Genomic DNA, 16,913 nt, shown 5'->3' on the forward strand with positions numbered 1-16,913 from the left:
AAGTTAAGCTATAAATGTTACCTACTTCAGCTCACTTTCCATATACCTAATATATAAATGGCTTGCCCAAAATTCCTATTTTTATCCGACTCTTCTCAGATCACCAAAAAATAGAAAATCATTGTAAGAGCAGCCGTGAAGATAAAATATAAGTGATAGTATTATTATTTAATGAAGAATTTAGAATAATTTGATGGGATTACCACTCATTAACTCAAGCATATAAACGAAATCATTCTAACATATTGATGAGTGATGTATATAGAGTGTAGTCAAGATAGGAGTTACAAGAGACTGCCTTGTTTACTGTTTTGATACTCAGATAAAATAATTTGATGAAAGGAGCAATTAGGCTTTAATCATAAAGCTTTGGGCCGCAAAATACACGGGAAGAAAATTAATTCATTGCTGTTTGAATACAGTTTATTGATTTTCCCAAAATAAGTTTTAAATAAATTTAGGATTGATAAAATGTATAAGTTTCATACACGATAATAATGTACATGTGCAGATCCGTCTTGCCATGTCATGGTTACAGAAGGGTCATCTAGTACTGCCCGGAGACTGTGGTAAGGCTCAGGGATGTGTCTCACGGCCAGGAGGGCCATGAGGTTGCCGGCGTAGCTCCGTGTTAACACCAACGTCATCAACATCCACACTACGAAAACCAATCGCTCCCACCACCACCAGTCCCGAGGCTCTGTAATATCTATTAAGGCAAATTAGCATTTGTCACTCTCTACAGTGTCAACCATTACCTGTTGTATTTTCCGTAGATATAAGATTTATAACGACTGAATATCTTCTGTTAAAATTACACTCCCTTATGTTCTGCAAATACTTATTGGTTTATATGAATCCTTGTATTATAAAATGCCTTAATAATAGATTACATTTTTCTTAGAGAAAGGAAATCCATCATCTATTAGTTCCTGAATTTGATTATCTGACATCTTAATATTTTTCTCCGATTAATATCGATATACATTAAAACTAGAGCCATTAAGTTTGTACGTTCCTTTGATTAATGCTGAGGTAACTAAGCAATGTAATTATTTACCTTGTTGTAATAACACCCGGATGTAACTTTCAGTGTCTTCCAGCCATCTGTTTACACTTAAGGGCTTCTGAGGTAAACAAGAAGAACAAAGGAATATTGTTGTAGACATTACCACCAACACTGTCAAGATGGCCACCCACACCAGCGACGCCAGGGGAAATAGGAATCCCCAAGGGTCAATCTCAGGTACTCCTCGACGAGCCAAGATGGTTATTGTGTCGATCCATACTGGCCAGGTGAACTCCACCGCTTGGAAACGGCTGTAAGTAATGGCAAAGGGGCCAATACTCATATCCACTTCCTAAGTTCATCCAAGACCAATTCCAGACGTTTTTATGACAGAGAAATAATATATTAGATGAAAATATAGAGTTCAGGGAGAATATTAAGAACACAACTGATTGAGAACAAAGTGAAAAAATGTGTATGGAATATTTTTGGGAAAATGGCACTGTGGTATTGTACGATTGAATTTCGTGTTTATCTTCCTCCTTTCCACAATCGCAATATTAGAACCGAAGTTCGGCTCGGTGCTTCCGTATGTGCTAGAGACGGAAGAATTTTAAGATGGATGTTCGGAATTTTTAAGGTTGTAATTATAATTTACGAAATAGTTAGCCAGTAGTCATCGGCTATTCCAACCTTGACAGCACTGACGTGTTAATAGCAGGCATCCATGCTATATCAATTCTACTTAGAAAAAAAAATACAAGAAGTTGTGGGTGGATGCCAAGCACAATCTTTATTTTAAACGTGATTTAGACAGTAACATTGGTGAAAATAGGTCAACATTTATATTTTTTTATTTTCACACAAATTCAAACCATATTTGCTGGATCTTTCAGGTCAAAACACAAACTAAATCTGTTTGATAAGTTTTTTGTACATAGTAAACAAAGCAGTTTCTGTAAATATATATACATATGTGATGTAATATACAGTAACACAAAAAATATTTCTCAACCATCTGTCTCAAAACAAAAGTCTGCACCACAGCATTATGCCTTTGAGGTACAGTATGTCTTTCACCACTCATTATCTCCGATGCCTTGTTCCCTCCTGTGAAGCCCCCGACCAACAGGGGATTGTCATGACAGAAACGTCTCCTGGTCACTTTGTGACACAACTCTCTTGCTCTCTGTCATTATTTTGCCATTACCCTCTCTCCACTGTACATGGTCTTCCTCGCCCCACTTTATCTTTCACATCACTTTCAAAGACATTTCTATGCACTCTATGCTCTCTGAACAACGGCGTATTGTATTCCTCTTAATCCACTCAGTTACAGTACAACTGAATCCTGACAGAATTCCGTTGCTAAGATATCAGGCTATCATGTCCACTGCCCAGCCGGACTGCAGCAGCTTACAGCATCACAACCACAGGCGGGAATACACATTAGATTATTTTTTAAACAAGTGCACGGGCCTGTCCCATACTTTGTTTTGCATCTACATGTCACGAGCTCGAGACATTCATCTGGGATAGGTGGCATTCTCGTCTAGATACCTTGCAGACCACCTTGTTCCATCTTCCAGCCAATCGTATTGGTGAGGATGGGAACATCTATGTGTTTTTGGTCTGCCTGGAGCAAGATGACACCAGGGCATCTCTGGTTGGTGGTAACATCTCCAAGCTCTTCTTAGCCTTGGAAGGCAGTTGAAGTCTGAAGTGGCTGATGTTGAGCTGCTCTGGGGTACCATATACGGGGCACACAAATTGTTCAACAAATGAAAGATTTCCATCACGATCAATTCCTTCACCAGCAGCGGATGTTGCAAGAATGTATTCCAACACTTCTTTTTTTCCCTGTCTACTGAAAGAATAGACTGTGTCACATCCAGTTAGGACGTGAAAGCTAAGAAGATTTTCCTTCACTTCTTGGGGAAGCTTTTGGGAAAAAGTGTGTATTTGATAACTTTTTCGCTTCTTGTTAGTTCCAGAGATCATCTACACCTCTGTTGTTTTTGCAGACACAAAGTGCACAAGTAGAAGCATAACGTTTGTGTCTCGGCTGCTGACCAGAATTCTCTCATACCCCCTGTTTGCCACCTAACATGCATGTAGTATAAGTCTTGTATTGGCCTCCTCATGGTTTGATTGAAAGGGGACATGGTTTCTCATGGAAGATCTGGCTTCAGGAGCATCAGAGAATCATCCTTGTGTTAATAGCTCGTATCACTCTGGTGGAGACTTGCCCTTTCCCATGAGCGCTTCAGATAGGAACTGGGCTAGGTTGGCCTTGTTCTCATTCAAGGTTATGACAATGCTTCAAACTTGTGTCATGTGGGATATATGGCTCATTGATCAGTTTACGGATAAACTTCTTTCCCAGTCTCTTGGAACGTGTTACTGCTTTGATTGACTCCTCTGCAATGTAGCAGTCAAATACCACATCAACTCTGGTTGTATGCTCACCAAAGTGACGTGTCACAATTCCCATTAATGCATTTATATAATAACCAAATATCTGACATCCTTGTGGCTTCCTTAAGGCTGCCATTGAAGATGAATCCATCACTCCTCCCATGCTTGGCTAAAGGCTGAAAAGATAGGAGACAGTTCATGCTCTAGCATGTTCACCATAACCACTGTTCTACCTACGGAGACAGCGCAGAGCAATTACTGCAGTAGTTTTATGTTAGCTTTGATAGATTTCGGAACCTTCTGTCTCTTGAAAACGGTTGCTTGGTACAAGTCTGCAAACGTTTTTGAGCGGCGTTTCTTTAGTGCATCATGGAAATCTATGTTCTGCTCAACCAACTGTTGCTTCATATTCATAAAGATTTGCTTCTTTCCACGGATTTCAGCTGTTCGGAGATAATTCAGATCATTCACCACATCATTTAGTGCAATATCTATGGTTGCTAGTGAGAGCAGGGATATGCGGATTCTTTCATCATCTCCTTCTACCCAACCAGGAGGTTCTGCAGGCTGGACATTAGACACATCAAACTTCTTCTCCTGTACCACACGTTTTTTAACAGCATCAGCATTGCACTTCATACGAGAGGGAAGAGTACGAGAGCGTGTGACAGTGGTCTCTTGCTCACCATCTTATAAATTGAAGTGACCATGTGATGCAGAACTTTTCTCTGGCCTGATCATTCCTTTTAAATCTAATGATGCTATTATGCCTAATCAGTAGGAACATGGTTGAAGCGCCTTTTAGTTCTCTTTGCAACCAAATTCCTAGCATTGAATTCAGCGCGAGCCTCTAGTGAGGTCATCTTAAGGCCCATTTTGTCAGTAAAATATACAGGTCCCCATCGAGCATAGTTTGTATGATCGTAGATGGTGAGCCATGGCAGCAATGCAGCAAATGCTTCAAGGTGAAGAGACTAACTGCTATCTCTCGCAGCCCTAGTGAAGTCCAGCAGGATATGTACCATTTCCATGTATGACGAACATGGCCTGTAGTTTGGATTTCCTGTGTACATCTTTTCAAAATTCTTCATGTGACCTTGAATCTTCTCATTGCTCAGAACACCTGAGAACTGGTTCAATGCATCACAGATATCTGCCCGGAAGCCATCAGTCTTTTTCTTTAATATCTGAGATATGTTTTGGGAAAGATCCTTTGACCTTCACTTGGTCGCCATGACCATTTGAAGACAAGCAAAGCGCCACGTCAGTTTCTCCCTGCCACCTGTTTGGTCTCCCAGGAGAAGCAAACCCCACCACAGATGTCCTCGCTGACTGGATATACGAGTCCTTGATTCTACTTCGGACTTCCCCATGTGGTGGGGAGGGGACGGGGGCGTGCAATAAGTATGTTAATAGCAGCATTTTTTTTTTTTTTTAGATATTCCATTTTACGGCGCACATTGCTTCAATCAGACTTTTATTTGTAAAGTACGCCCTAACTATGAATATAAGTGGCTCTTAACCAGCGTTCAGATTCAAGGCCAAGCAACTGTATCTCAGTCGGGGCTCTTCTTTAGGCGGCTTGCCACTCTGGTGATACAAGTTATAATAAGACTGGGAACTTGTGACAGTGGCTGATGGTGGCTGCAATTCACCTCGCCATTAAGTTTATTTGAGAGTCTTAAATTATATTTGGTAGCTCTACAGGTAACTTCAATAAGTATGTCGTTTAGTACATTTAATTCAGACCGGGAATTTGAATTCTTGAAACCTTTGTGAGTAATCGAATAAGGCTCCTGTAATGTGCTCGGACACTGTGAATTTAAATGGAAATGAAAGTAACCAGATTTAGAGTCGTGTCCCAACTGTAAATATATAATCCCGAATGCTGAAGAGTCTATCTATTATGTCTGCTGCAAGAAGAGACATTGTCTTCACCATAAGAACATAAGAACATAAGAATGGAGGCAACTGCAGCGGGCCTATTGGCCCATACAGGGCAGTCCCGTTTACACCCAACCCCTATTGCTCATATAAGCATCTGTAATGATTGATTGTCAGACCAAACCTTACAGCCCAGAATTATGCCGCATATAACAGCAAGTACACTACAGACCTCGTGGTACCACCACATTCCGGGTTGACACACCTCAGGTCGACCCAAGGGACTTGACCTCGCCCGCTAATGACGTGAGCCGGGTGACCTACAACCGCACCTAACCAAGACACCTGGGCAGGACCACACCTGCACACAGCTATCCAGATCAAACCAGTTTAGTGTTAATTGGCAGAGGTCAAAACGCCGGCTGTTCCTCCCCCATATAAAGGCCCTGCAGTCCCGTCCACGGATTATTCTGGTCATACTGATTCTCATTCTGGTTGCTGTCATCTCTCTCCCGTTCGGGTCGTCACTCGGTTCACTAAGCAGAGTCACGCACGTCCCCTCCCCAGGTCGGGAGGGGGACCTCCCGACCAGACCACGGCTTCGCCAGCTGAGCAGATTCTCCCATAGGAGGCAGCCCAGCCAGCACTCACTGGGCCTACGTCAGGGTACACGTGAGTCTTGTCAGAACGTCCTTGGGTGAGTTACCTACTGTGGGAAGTGTATTCATTCAGGTGTGTCCGAGAGTCAGTGTCAAGTAACGTAAAGCATAATGTGTTAGTACCCCGATATAATAGTGATATTAATGTGTCCATGTCATTGAGTGAATTAATAAATAGTTGTATCGAAGAGGTGTTTAACAAGTTGCCCCTTTAAGAAGTGATATATGTGTATTGACATACGAGATAGGATAAGCGTATTGACGCTGAGTAAATAACATCCAGGCCACGCTACCAAGTTTCCTATCTTTACATTCCTACTCTCTATACTTCTCCTACTTATATGTAATCATCTTCTCTTCTTGTGAGATTTGTCTCATTATACACCCAACCTATGTTTGAAGCTATTCAGCGTATTCGAGTTAATTCAGATTTCAGGTTTGCCCCCGAGGGGGCTAGTTTATTGGGCACCCCCTTACATCCTGTGCAAGGTGAAGCGCAGAAGCGTTTACAGCGCCCAACAGGGAAGTATGAAAAGTTCATACTTGCCTTTATGACTCGTACATTAAGGGCGTAAAAGCCTGAAGGGTCATAGGTTCTGTCAAGTTACATAAAGTGAGAGAATGATGAGTGTGTGGGGGGAAAGTTCCCGGTACATTTTATCTGTTTATGGCAAAGAGTGGCAGGTCCCTAATAATGTCAAATGCCAGGCCTGTGACTAGGAGGAGGGATATCTGGTCTGGGAGGGAAGAGGTGTTGGTAACGGCTGGGGACCTATAGGAGGAGGTCATAGGGCAAGTGAGGATGTAGTGAGAGAGGGTGTGAGAGTCGGGTTGGCCACAAAGTTTACAAACAGTGCGGTGAGGCTCAGGGTTGCCAATGTACTCCCATAGGTATTCGAGTTAATGATGATATTTGGTAACTTGTTCCATTCATCCACCACTCTGTTTCCAAACCAGTGTTTACCTATTTCCCGCCTAAATCTAAATTTGTCTAGTTTAAAACCATTGTTACGAGTTCGCTCTTGGTTGGATAGTTTGAGTACCTTTGTAGTGTCCCCTTTGTTTAGCCCTGCCTTCCACTTGTACACCTCTATCAGGTCGCCCCTCGCTCTACGTCTCTCGAGGAAGTGCAAATTAAGATGCTTTAACCTGTCTCTATACTCAAGGTTCCTAATGCCCGGGATTAGTCTTGTCATTCTCCTCTGAATTCTTTCCAAGGATTCTATATCCATTCTGTAATACGGTGACCAGAACTGAACTGCGTAATCCAGGTGTGGTCTCACAAGAGCAAGATGCAGTTTTAGGATGACCTCGCTAGTCTTGTAACTAACACTCCTTTGTATGAACCCAAGTACTTTATTAGCCTTGTTACGAGCAAAATCACATTGTTTACTTGGCTTAAGGTTCCTACTTATCATTACTCCTAAATCTCTCTCGCAGTCGGATTTCTCTATGGCATCGTTGTTCATCTGGTATCTGGTTTCCCTGTTTACATCTCCTATACTGAGTACTTTACATTTGTCCACGTTGAATTTCATCTGCCATTTTTCAGACCATTCGAACAATTTGTTTAGATCTTCCTGTAGTTTTGCTGAGTCCTCGTCAGATTTAATAACACGTCCTATTTTAGTGTCATCAGCAAATTTACTTATGTTGCTGTCTATGCCGATATCTATGTCGTTTATGTATATAATAAATCATAATGGTCCAGTACTGAGCCTTGGGGAACTCCACTTGTGACGTTGCTCCAATGGGACTTCGTGCCGTTAATACTCACTCGTTGTTTCCTGTCCTGTAACCACGCTCTAATCCATTTAAGGATGTTACCTTTGATGCCATGAGCTTCTACCTTTCTAATTAGTCTTTCGTGGGGGACTCTGTCGAAGGCTTTGCTAAAGTCGAGATATACCACATCATAATTGTGCCCCTCGTCCACCGATTCGAAAACTGATGAAAAGAATGTTAATAGATTAGTTAGACAAGAACGTCCGCTTGTGAAGCCATGCTGGGAATCATTGATCAATCGGTGCTTCTCCAGGTGATTTCGAATAGAGTTTGAAATGATTGCTTCCAGTAATTTGCCTACTATTGAGGTTAGACTGATTGGGCGGTAGTTAGAGGATAGTGATCTATCCCCCTTCTTGAAAATCGGTATTACATTCGCTATCCTCCAGGATTCTGGTACTACACCTGTTTTTAAGGACAGCAACAATGGGGATTTAATTTTTGCATAACTGCGAAAGTTACTTTGTTAAGTAAATTGTTTAGACAGCTTAAAACTATGTTTACGTGTAATCAGAATAGCAAAAGTGAGTTGAGAGATCTTCGCAAGCATCCTCAAATAATCTTCTTGCCTGATGGAGCCTTCACAAACTCTCATTTTCATGAGGTTTGTGAAAATGCTGCCCCATGCCTTAGAGACTACATAGACAAAATTCTTGGATTTGTTAGCCAACAGGATTTTGCGTTCTTCAAATTTTTTGTACCAGGAGTTGAAAAGGTTGAAGAATTAAGACTTTATCGACTTCCATAAACATACTGTCAGAAACAGAGGAAGATCATTATGCTCTTTTCTACATTTACTTATTTTTACATGAACTGAGTCAGTGGAAGTATTTTCTTCCTTTAAGTTTACGTCAGGGGTATATCATCAGCCACCATTTGCTGTTGCCAGTCTTCATGTGACTGAGTTTGTTTTTATAATTTGAGCCTATTTTAATTTCTAAGCATTTCAGTTTGAGATGTAGCTTGAAGCTTACATCGCATCATTGCTTCAACTGGTCACGCCGGGTTTGCTTACCTAGATTATATAATTGCTTTTGAGCGGAACTGGAAAGAATATATTTACCACCTCGAGGACCTGTTGCATCATTACTGCTGCTGCATTACTGAACCTTAGCTTCCGCGTATTTATTGTATTTATATTAATTATTTTTTAATTAGTTTCCTTATCCTTCGTGTCTCGACCACCCACCGTAAAACAGGCTCTAAGGGGTTCGACATATCTGGTTGAAACTTTCTATTTTTCTTTCGGTTTTCCTTAAGAAAACTTCAGTCACATAATTATGTTACATGTAATGATTGATAAAGGCTCCAGACATGATTGGCATAGAGTGAATAATATGGCGTACAGCACAGAGTCTACGGTAAGCATAACAATAATTATAAAAACTGACATCTATACCAATTAGGTTGTGTTAAATTAAAAACCTCTCTTTGGGTTGGGTGGCCTGGACATCTAGCACGAAGTTCCAGATATTAGTTAAGGCATGTTTGGAAGTCTTATGCCTATTTCGCTTCTCTTCAACACTTTGTAAATAATATACATTAACAGAATATCCGAAGGGTCAAGACGTATTTGGCGCTCCTCTGGGAGCAGCCAGGTCAACTGTGAGGGAATTACTACACCACGTGAGGTCTCTCATAACACTATCTGTGAGGGAATTACTACACCACGTGATGCCCCTAATAACACCATCTGTGAGGGAATTACTATACCACGTGAGGTCCCTCATAACACCATCTGTGAGGGAATTGCTACACCACGTGAGGTCCCTCATAACACCATCTGTTAGGGAATTCGTAGACCACGTGATGCCCCTCATAACACCATCTTTGAGGGAATTGCTACACCACGTGAGGTCCCTCATAACACCATCTGTGAGGGAATTACTACACCACGTGAGGTCCCTCATAACACCATCTGTGAGGGAATTACTACACCACGTGATGCCCCTCATAACACCATCTGTGAGGGAATTACTACACCACGTCAGGTCCCTCATAATACCATCTGTGAGGGAATTACCACATCACGTGAGGTCCCTCCTAACGCCATCTGGGAGAGAGTTACTACACTACGTGTTTTCTGTTCAACACCTACATTAATCTGTTTGTTCACTGTATGTTCCTTAACTTTTCTCTAATGAAGGCTTTTGTTAAACCACCAATGCATGTAATAAGTCATTTATGTCCAATGTATATTTTCAGCCTTCGGGCTGCAGAACTTTTTCAATTAACCGTTTGTTGTTGTTGTTGTTGTTGTTGTTGTTGGTGTTGTAGAAAAATTAGTTTTAGCGTAAATTCGAGATAGATAAGAAATAATGAAAATACTTTTGGGTTTGGGCAAATAATTTCATTTCTGGACCTGGCAGCAGTGACCTATCATTATAATTCTAGAAGTACTTAAATAATTATTATATGTTATACAGCAACTCACTTCTATCTCACCCGAAAGCATAGATATATAGTAAACCGAGTCATGACAAGCCTACAGTACAAACTACATCTACCTTTCTGGCCATCATACTGAACTTACCCCTCTCAGCAACATACCAATCAAGCCATTCCAAGTTCCATTGGGATGCTGAGAACCGATGATCCTATCCTTAGGTCGTATAAACGTGAACCTGTAAAATTATGAAGTGTAATGAACAATTCCATTTGAATAGTTCTATTTATAAGGCAATTCTTAATTTTGTGTATGATTTTACTGTTCATTGGATGTCATTTTCCTGGTTAACAACACTGCCAATGGAGTGAAATACATGCTATCTCTCGAATGACTGCTGCTAAAAAGTACCTGAATAGACATCATGTAACATAGTATATATTAAGTCAAATTATTCAATATGGAAATATAATATTCACATAAGATAAGAAGTCCAGTAATTTTCTTCATTTGTTGTTGTAGGACATAATAAATACGCACAGGCTTACGTAAAATTGTGAATTTTTGATAACCTTCCCAGCAACTCGGCTGGCGGTTCAATGATATTGAGTCGTTTCCTTTCTGGGGCGCTGGGGTCATCAACCATCACGGAATGCTGACTTGGTAGGCCCAATATCGCTACCTTAAGATTCGGCCGGTGAGGAAATCTGACGAAGAAGGGGTGTATACAGTAAATACTACTACTACTACTACTACTACTACTACTACTACTTTTTTTTTTTTTTTATTTAATGAGGCCTCCAGCCTCCCCCAATAGCCACACCTTCGCCACCATTTATTTACCTTAATATTAAATATCCTAATACGTAAGAAGCTATCCTATCTGTGTTAAATTAGTTGAGCCGCAGATCTATGAGGCATTCAGTGACTGTAGCCTCATAGTCGATATCTGCAGCAGTTGTCGGAATTGGGGCAGAAGCTCTCGTTCCCCTGAGGCAGAGCAAAGCCGACCGAAGGAGAGAAAAGGACAGTCGACATCTCATCCAGGCTGTGACATAACTTCTGGCTGCTGCTTCTGTTCGGAGATCAACTCCGCGAGTCTGGCGTAGAAACATCTTGCACTTGGTCCCATCCCACCAGAGGTTGTGAACACTAGAGGAGTGAAGCTGCCTTGATCAACATTTTGAATTCTCTCCCCATATGCCCTTCTCTTGTCGTTCTCGTTCCTCCTATGCGCAGCATCGAGAGCTAGGTTACGGTGACAAACGGCCATGGGATCAAAAATCCTGATGTCGAAGAAAGCTCGCTGTCCCCGCGTCCAGAATCCTCGAGCACTGACGTCCACACGGGCTTCGTTAGATGTGTTTGAAGTCCTGTGTTGGAATATCTCGCCATCCAGTGGAAGGAGGGTCGGTTCTACCATGACGTCCCGGCAGATTTCCTTCAACATATTTGCTGTGAGATCCCTTACCTCGTCATGCCTCATGCATATGAAGCCCCCCTTCTTGCAAACCATGGCGTGATCGCTATCATAGGAATAGCCACACACGCATTGGGAGGGCAAACCATCTACTGGCCAACCGTACCTTAGAGCAATGGCATCTGTAAATTCTTGTTTGTTAAGGCTGAAACCATTTGCCCTTATCGGTAACGTAGTTAGCCAGTTCGAGGCGCCCACCTCCTGCGCTATAGCTACTTTTTTTGTCAAATTTTCTGGAACCAGCAGCAATAGTTGCTGCAACATGTCATTTTGGCAGTGCTGCCGATCTGTTGTAATGGACCTACGGATCTTATTAACTTCGCTGGTGTCCACTTCCCCTGTTGCATTCTGGGCTATTATGTGGTCAGTGAGGGCTGCCGTGAGCTTAAGTGAATTTTGATGTTCAGAGTCAGCAATCTCCTCTGGATTAGTTAGTCCCATCCCTCCCAGTCTTGGTGGAAGTGCAAGAAGTGTTCTTTCTACTAGGGTTAAGTCATGGTGTTTCACTAGTTTGGGAATGAACTTGACACTGATTGCTTCTTCCAAAGGGTGGAGGAGGGGTCGGATCTCAGGGATGGTACGCATCAGGTAGTTCCAACGATGCTTGACTCCATGTGTGAATGCTGCAAAGGCCGCATGTAGCTCTGTGTTAGCAATCTCCGATAGAGCATGGATTTCGCTAACCCACTCATTCACCTTTCCCCCTACGTACTGGGTCTTGAAGTCCGTAGTGCCAATTACTGCGCCTAGATGTCTTTGGCCGTCCTTAGTTATTTTGACCTCACTATCGCCGAAAACCTCCACAGCCCGATCACAATGATCCGGCTTCACGATGAGGAAGGATTTGCTGGCGTTAGGGTGGTACCCTATATGTGGACCTCGCGATGTTACCAGGTCCCACCACTTTTTGATGTCCTCCACTTTTCCTGCTCCTGTGAGGTCATCAGCATATGCCACTTGTTTGACCCCAGTTGTTTCATACTTTATTTCTTGTTGGAGCACTGATAGGCCTATTGCATACATTGCCATTGCAACGGGGTCCCCCTGTGTTGTTCCCTCGGTCGACTGTAGGATGGTATCACCTCGTAGAGCCTTGTTGTTTACTATGTAGAGGTCTGAAGGATTCCTATACGAATTTTCAACATACATCGCAAAGCTAGGACACTTGATCTTGATGTTGTGCAGTGCAGCCTTGCGGTTAAGTATGTTGAATGCGTTTGAAGCATCCACCAGGAGAACGGCCTCACAATCACGCTGCTCAAATATCAATCTCATGGCGTGAATGGCCGCCTCCCCACCAGCCTGGTGGCCAGCACACACTTGTAGGTTCCCTGCTGCTGCCCTGACATCATCCTTTACCACCTCCATTATACACTTTCCGATGATCCGCCTCAGCACTTCCCCCACCCCTATAGGTCTACATCCTGGATTCTTTTCCAGAGGAATAAGGCGGCAGGCCGTCAGAGCCTGGAGGTGATGGCAGCAAGAGGATGCAAGCTTTCTTGCAAGGGTGGCAATGGCAGTGCAGAGTTCGCTTGCTACAGGGCCAAACTTGTTAGTGCTGAGGATGACTCTCCAACCGTTTGCATCCAGACCTGAAGGGCCGGCTCCTCCACGAGTCTTCAGTGCCTTTTTCCACACCATCTCTCCTGTTATTTTCTCGAACAGGACAGCATTTGGTGGCATATAGGCACCCTGGAGCCTGATGCCTTCATCTTCACTTGCAGGGGGATGTTTCTCTTTCAGTAGTTGTAAAGTCGCTCTGTTTATTGGCATCACCCCACCGGAAGATTCCTGAGTGAGAGATCTTACCGCGAGAGACACTTTTCCCACACGCATTTTGTTTCCAAATTTTCTTGCCACGTCATCGGTGTTTTGCTTTCCGTCACCCATAGATTTTAGTCTCTCCTGCAGTGTTCTTGCTTCACATAGGAGATCATCTAGGGCCCCAGTCCGCCACATTGTCAACCTTCTCTTCATTGCTGCCACATTTTCTTTGTGCTTAGCCTTTGTGTGTGTCCTCTGACAAAATAGATGTGGTATTATTGCCAGTATTTGAAGAGCTAGGGGGGCGAGGAAGCGGTCCTGAGTGTAATCAGTCATGAAGAAAGTCATCTCCCGAATCATTTCTTTGGTGGCCGCACACTTGGGTGGTTCAAATAAGTTAGCGGGCGACCACTTGACAATTTCTGAGTAGGTTTCTTTGACCCATACGCCTGCATTTTCCATCGACATGCCTTTCCACTGAGGCGGCAGTCTCTCATTCTCCTCCTGGACACCTGCTACTGAGGGAGCAGCATTTATTAGTACTACATTTTCGGGTTGAGTAGACTCACTGCTATCATTTGGGATATCATCGGGTGGATGGGTCCCGGCGATATCCACTGTGGCCGCCTGTGTCGGCTCCCTGCCACGTGGGTTCCTACACTGGTCTAGCTTCCTGCAATCCACACATGATCGATTGTTTCTCGCACAAAAACAATTTGTGCAGTTTTGGTTCGGGCTAGCACAGACGCAGCAAAGACTGTTGCCAGGCATAGTTTCCAGCAACTTGGGCGACAGATATTTCCGCCTCCGACCTCTGCTATTGGGCCCATACGGACGAAGGAACTAGATCTTATGCGTATGAGGCACAGGGGTGACAGCCTGGCCTTCGGTGTCAGGGTTGTAAGGGCATCCGCGCGCGTGTGGTTGTGTCGGGCACCCCCCATGTGGGCGATAATCCACACATGAGAATAATCCACTGGGAGCATGAATTGTCACACCTAACACTTGATTATGCCACTTTGGTAGAGATAGCCACCATTTCTATGGTCTCGCTGATGTAACATTAGTTATATATACTCACTGGGTCAGCCGACACTACATGGAGTGACCGTTACTTGAGGCACTTGGCCTCATAGGGGCGAGAGTCGCGATGCCACCCTTGCTAGGGTAGGCCTATCGACACACTGGCACTGACACTTGGCAACTCCAGCCACCCACCATTCAAACACTCACAGGCTTACTTGAAGATCGCCGGTGAACACGAGCAATATTTGCGTTTAATGTCTCCAGCCTCCCCCAATAGCCACACCTTCGCCACCATATATTTACCTGAATATTAAATATCCTAATACATAAGAAGCTATCCTATCTGTGTTAAATTAGTTGAGCCGCAGATCTATGTGGCATTCAGTGACTGTAGCCTCATAGTCGATACCTGCAGCAGTTGTCGGAATTGGGGCAGAAGCTCTCGTTCCCCTGAGGCAGAGCAAAGCCGACCGAAGGAGAGAGAAAGACAGTCGACATCTCATCCAGGCTGTAACGAAACTTCTGGGCTGCTGCTTCTGTTCGGAGATCACCTCCGCGAGTCTGGCGTAGAAACATCTTGCACTTGGTCCCATCCCACCAGAGGTTGTGAACACTAGGGGAGTGAAGCTGCCTTGGTCAACGTTTTGGATTCTCTCCCCATATGCCCTTATCTTGTCGTTCTCGTTCCTCCTATGTGCAGCATCGTGAGCTAGGTTATGGCGACATGCGGCCATAGGATAAAAAATCCTGATGTCGAAGAAAGCTCGCTGTCCCCACGTCCAGAATCCTCGAGCACTGACGTCAACACGGTCTTCGTTAGATGTGTTTGAAGTCCTATGTTGGAAGATCTCGCCATCCAATGGAAGGAGGGTCGGTTCTACCATGACGTCCCGGCAGATTTCCTTCAACATATTTGCTGTGAGATCCCTTACCTCGTCATGCCTCATGCATATGAAGCCCCCTTTCTTGCACACCATGGCGTGATCGCCATCATAGGAAGAGCCACACCCGCATTGGGAGGGCAAACCTTCTACTGGCCAACCGTACCTTAGAGCAATGGCATCTGTAAATTCTTGTTTGTTAAGACTGAAACCATTTGCCCTTATCAGTAACGTAGTTAACCAGTTCGAGGAGCCCACCTCCTGCGCTATAGCTACTTTTTTTTTCAAATTTTCTGGAACCTGCAGCAATCGTTGCTCCTACTACTACTACTACTTTTTTTTTTTTTTTTTTTTAAACGTGGCCTCCAGCCTCCCCCAATAGCCACACCTTCGCCACCATTTATTTACCTTAATATTAAATATCCTAATACATAAGAAGCTATCCTATCTGTGTTAAATTAGTTGAGCAGCAGATCTATGCGGCATTCAGTGACTGTAGCCTCATAGTCAATATCTGCAGCAGTTGTCGGAGTAGGGGCAGAAGCTCTCGTTCCCCTGAGGCAAAGCAAAGCCGACCGAAGGAGAGAGAAAGACAGTCAACATCTCATCCAGGCTGTAACATAACTTCTGGGCTGCTGCTTCTGTTCGGAGATCAACTCCGCGAGTCTGGCGTAGAAACATCTTGCACTTGGGCCCATCCCACCAGAGGTTGTGAACACTAGAGGAGTGAAGCTGCCTTGATCAACGTTTTGAATTCTCTCCCCATATGCCCTTCTCTTGTCGTTCTCGTTCCTCCTATGTGCAGCATCGAGAGCTAGGTTACGGTGACATGCGGCCATGGGATCAAAAATCCTGATGTCGAAGAAAGCTCGCTGTCCCCGCGTCCAGAATTCTCGAGCACTGACGTCCACGCGGGCTTCGTTAGATGTGTTTGAAGTCTTGTGTTGGAAGATCTCGCCATCCAATGGAAGGAGGGTCGGTTCTACCATGACGTCCCGGCAGATTTCCTTCAACATATTTGCTGTGAGATCCCTTACCTCGTCATGCCTCATGCATATGAAGCCCCCCTTCTTGCAGACCATGGCGTGATTGCCATCATAGGAAGAGCCACTCACACATTGGGAGGGCAAACCTTCTACTGGCCAACAGTACCTTAGAGCAATGGCATCTGTAAATTCTTGTTTATTAAGACTGAAACCATTTGCCCTTATCGGTAACGTACTGTAGTTAACCAGTTCGAGGCGCCCACCTCCTGTGCTATAGCTATTTTTTTTCAAATTTTCTGGAACCTGCAGCAACAGTTGCTGCAACTTATCATTTTGGCATTGCTGTCGATCTGTCGGAATGGACCTACGAATCTCGTTTACTTCACCGGTCACGACCTCCCTTGTTGTGTTCTGGGCTATTATGTGGTCCATGAGGGCTGCCGTGCAGCATCGAGAGCAAGGTTATGGTGACATGCGGCCATGGGATAAAAAATCCTGATGTCATAGAAGGCTCGCTGTCCCCGCATCCAGAATTCTCGAGCACTGACGTCCACACGGGCTTCGTTAGATGTGTTTGAAGATCTGTGTTAGAAGATCTCACCATCCAATGGAAGGAGGGTTGGTTCTACCAT

General features: G+C 43.9%; 1 protein-coding gene across 1 annotated transcript in view; it reads right to left on the minus strand.

The window, feature by feature from the left end:
- Positions 1–16,913, minus strand: part of LOC121856681 — a 49,958-nt gene that overhangs the window by 3,972 nt on the left and 29,073 nt on the right. The window contains exons 7-10 of the mRNA XM_042352371.1: positions 10,690–10,848; positions 10,289–10,379; positions 1,061–1,361; positions 489–709 (exon numbers count right to left, since the gene is read on the minus strand). Of these exons, the coding sequence (XP_042208305.1) occupies positions 489–709; positions 1,061–1,361; positions 10,289–10,379; positions 10,690–10,848 (772 nt within the window). The remainder of the gene's footprint in view (positions 1–488; positions 710–1,060; positions 1,362–10,288; positions 10,380–10,689; positions 10,849–16,913) is intronic.

Source organism: Homarus americanus, unplaced genomic scaffold (assembly GCF_018991925.1).
Source record: "Homarus americanus isolate GMGI-L3 unplaced genomic scaffold, GMGI_Hamer_2.0 scaffold1622, whole genome shotgun sequence".
NCBI classification, from domain to species: Eukaryota; Metazoa; Arthropoda; class Malacostraca; order Decapoda; family Nephropidae; genus Homarus; species Homarus americanus.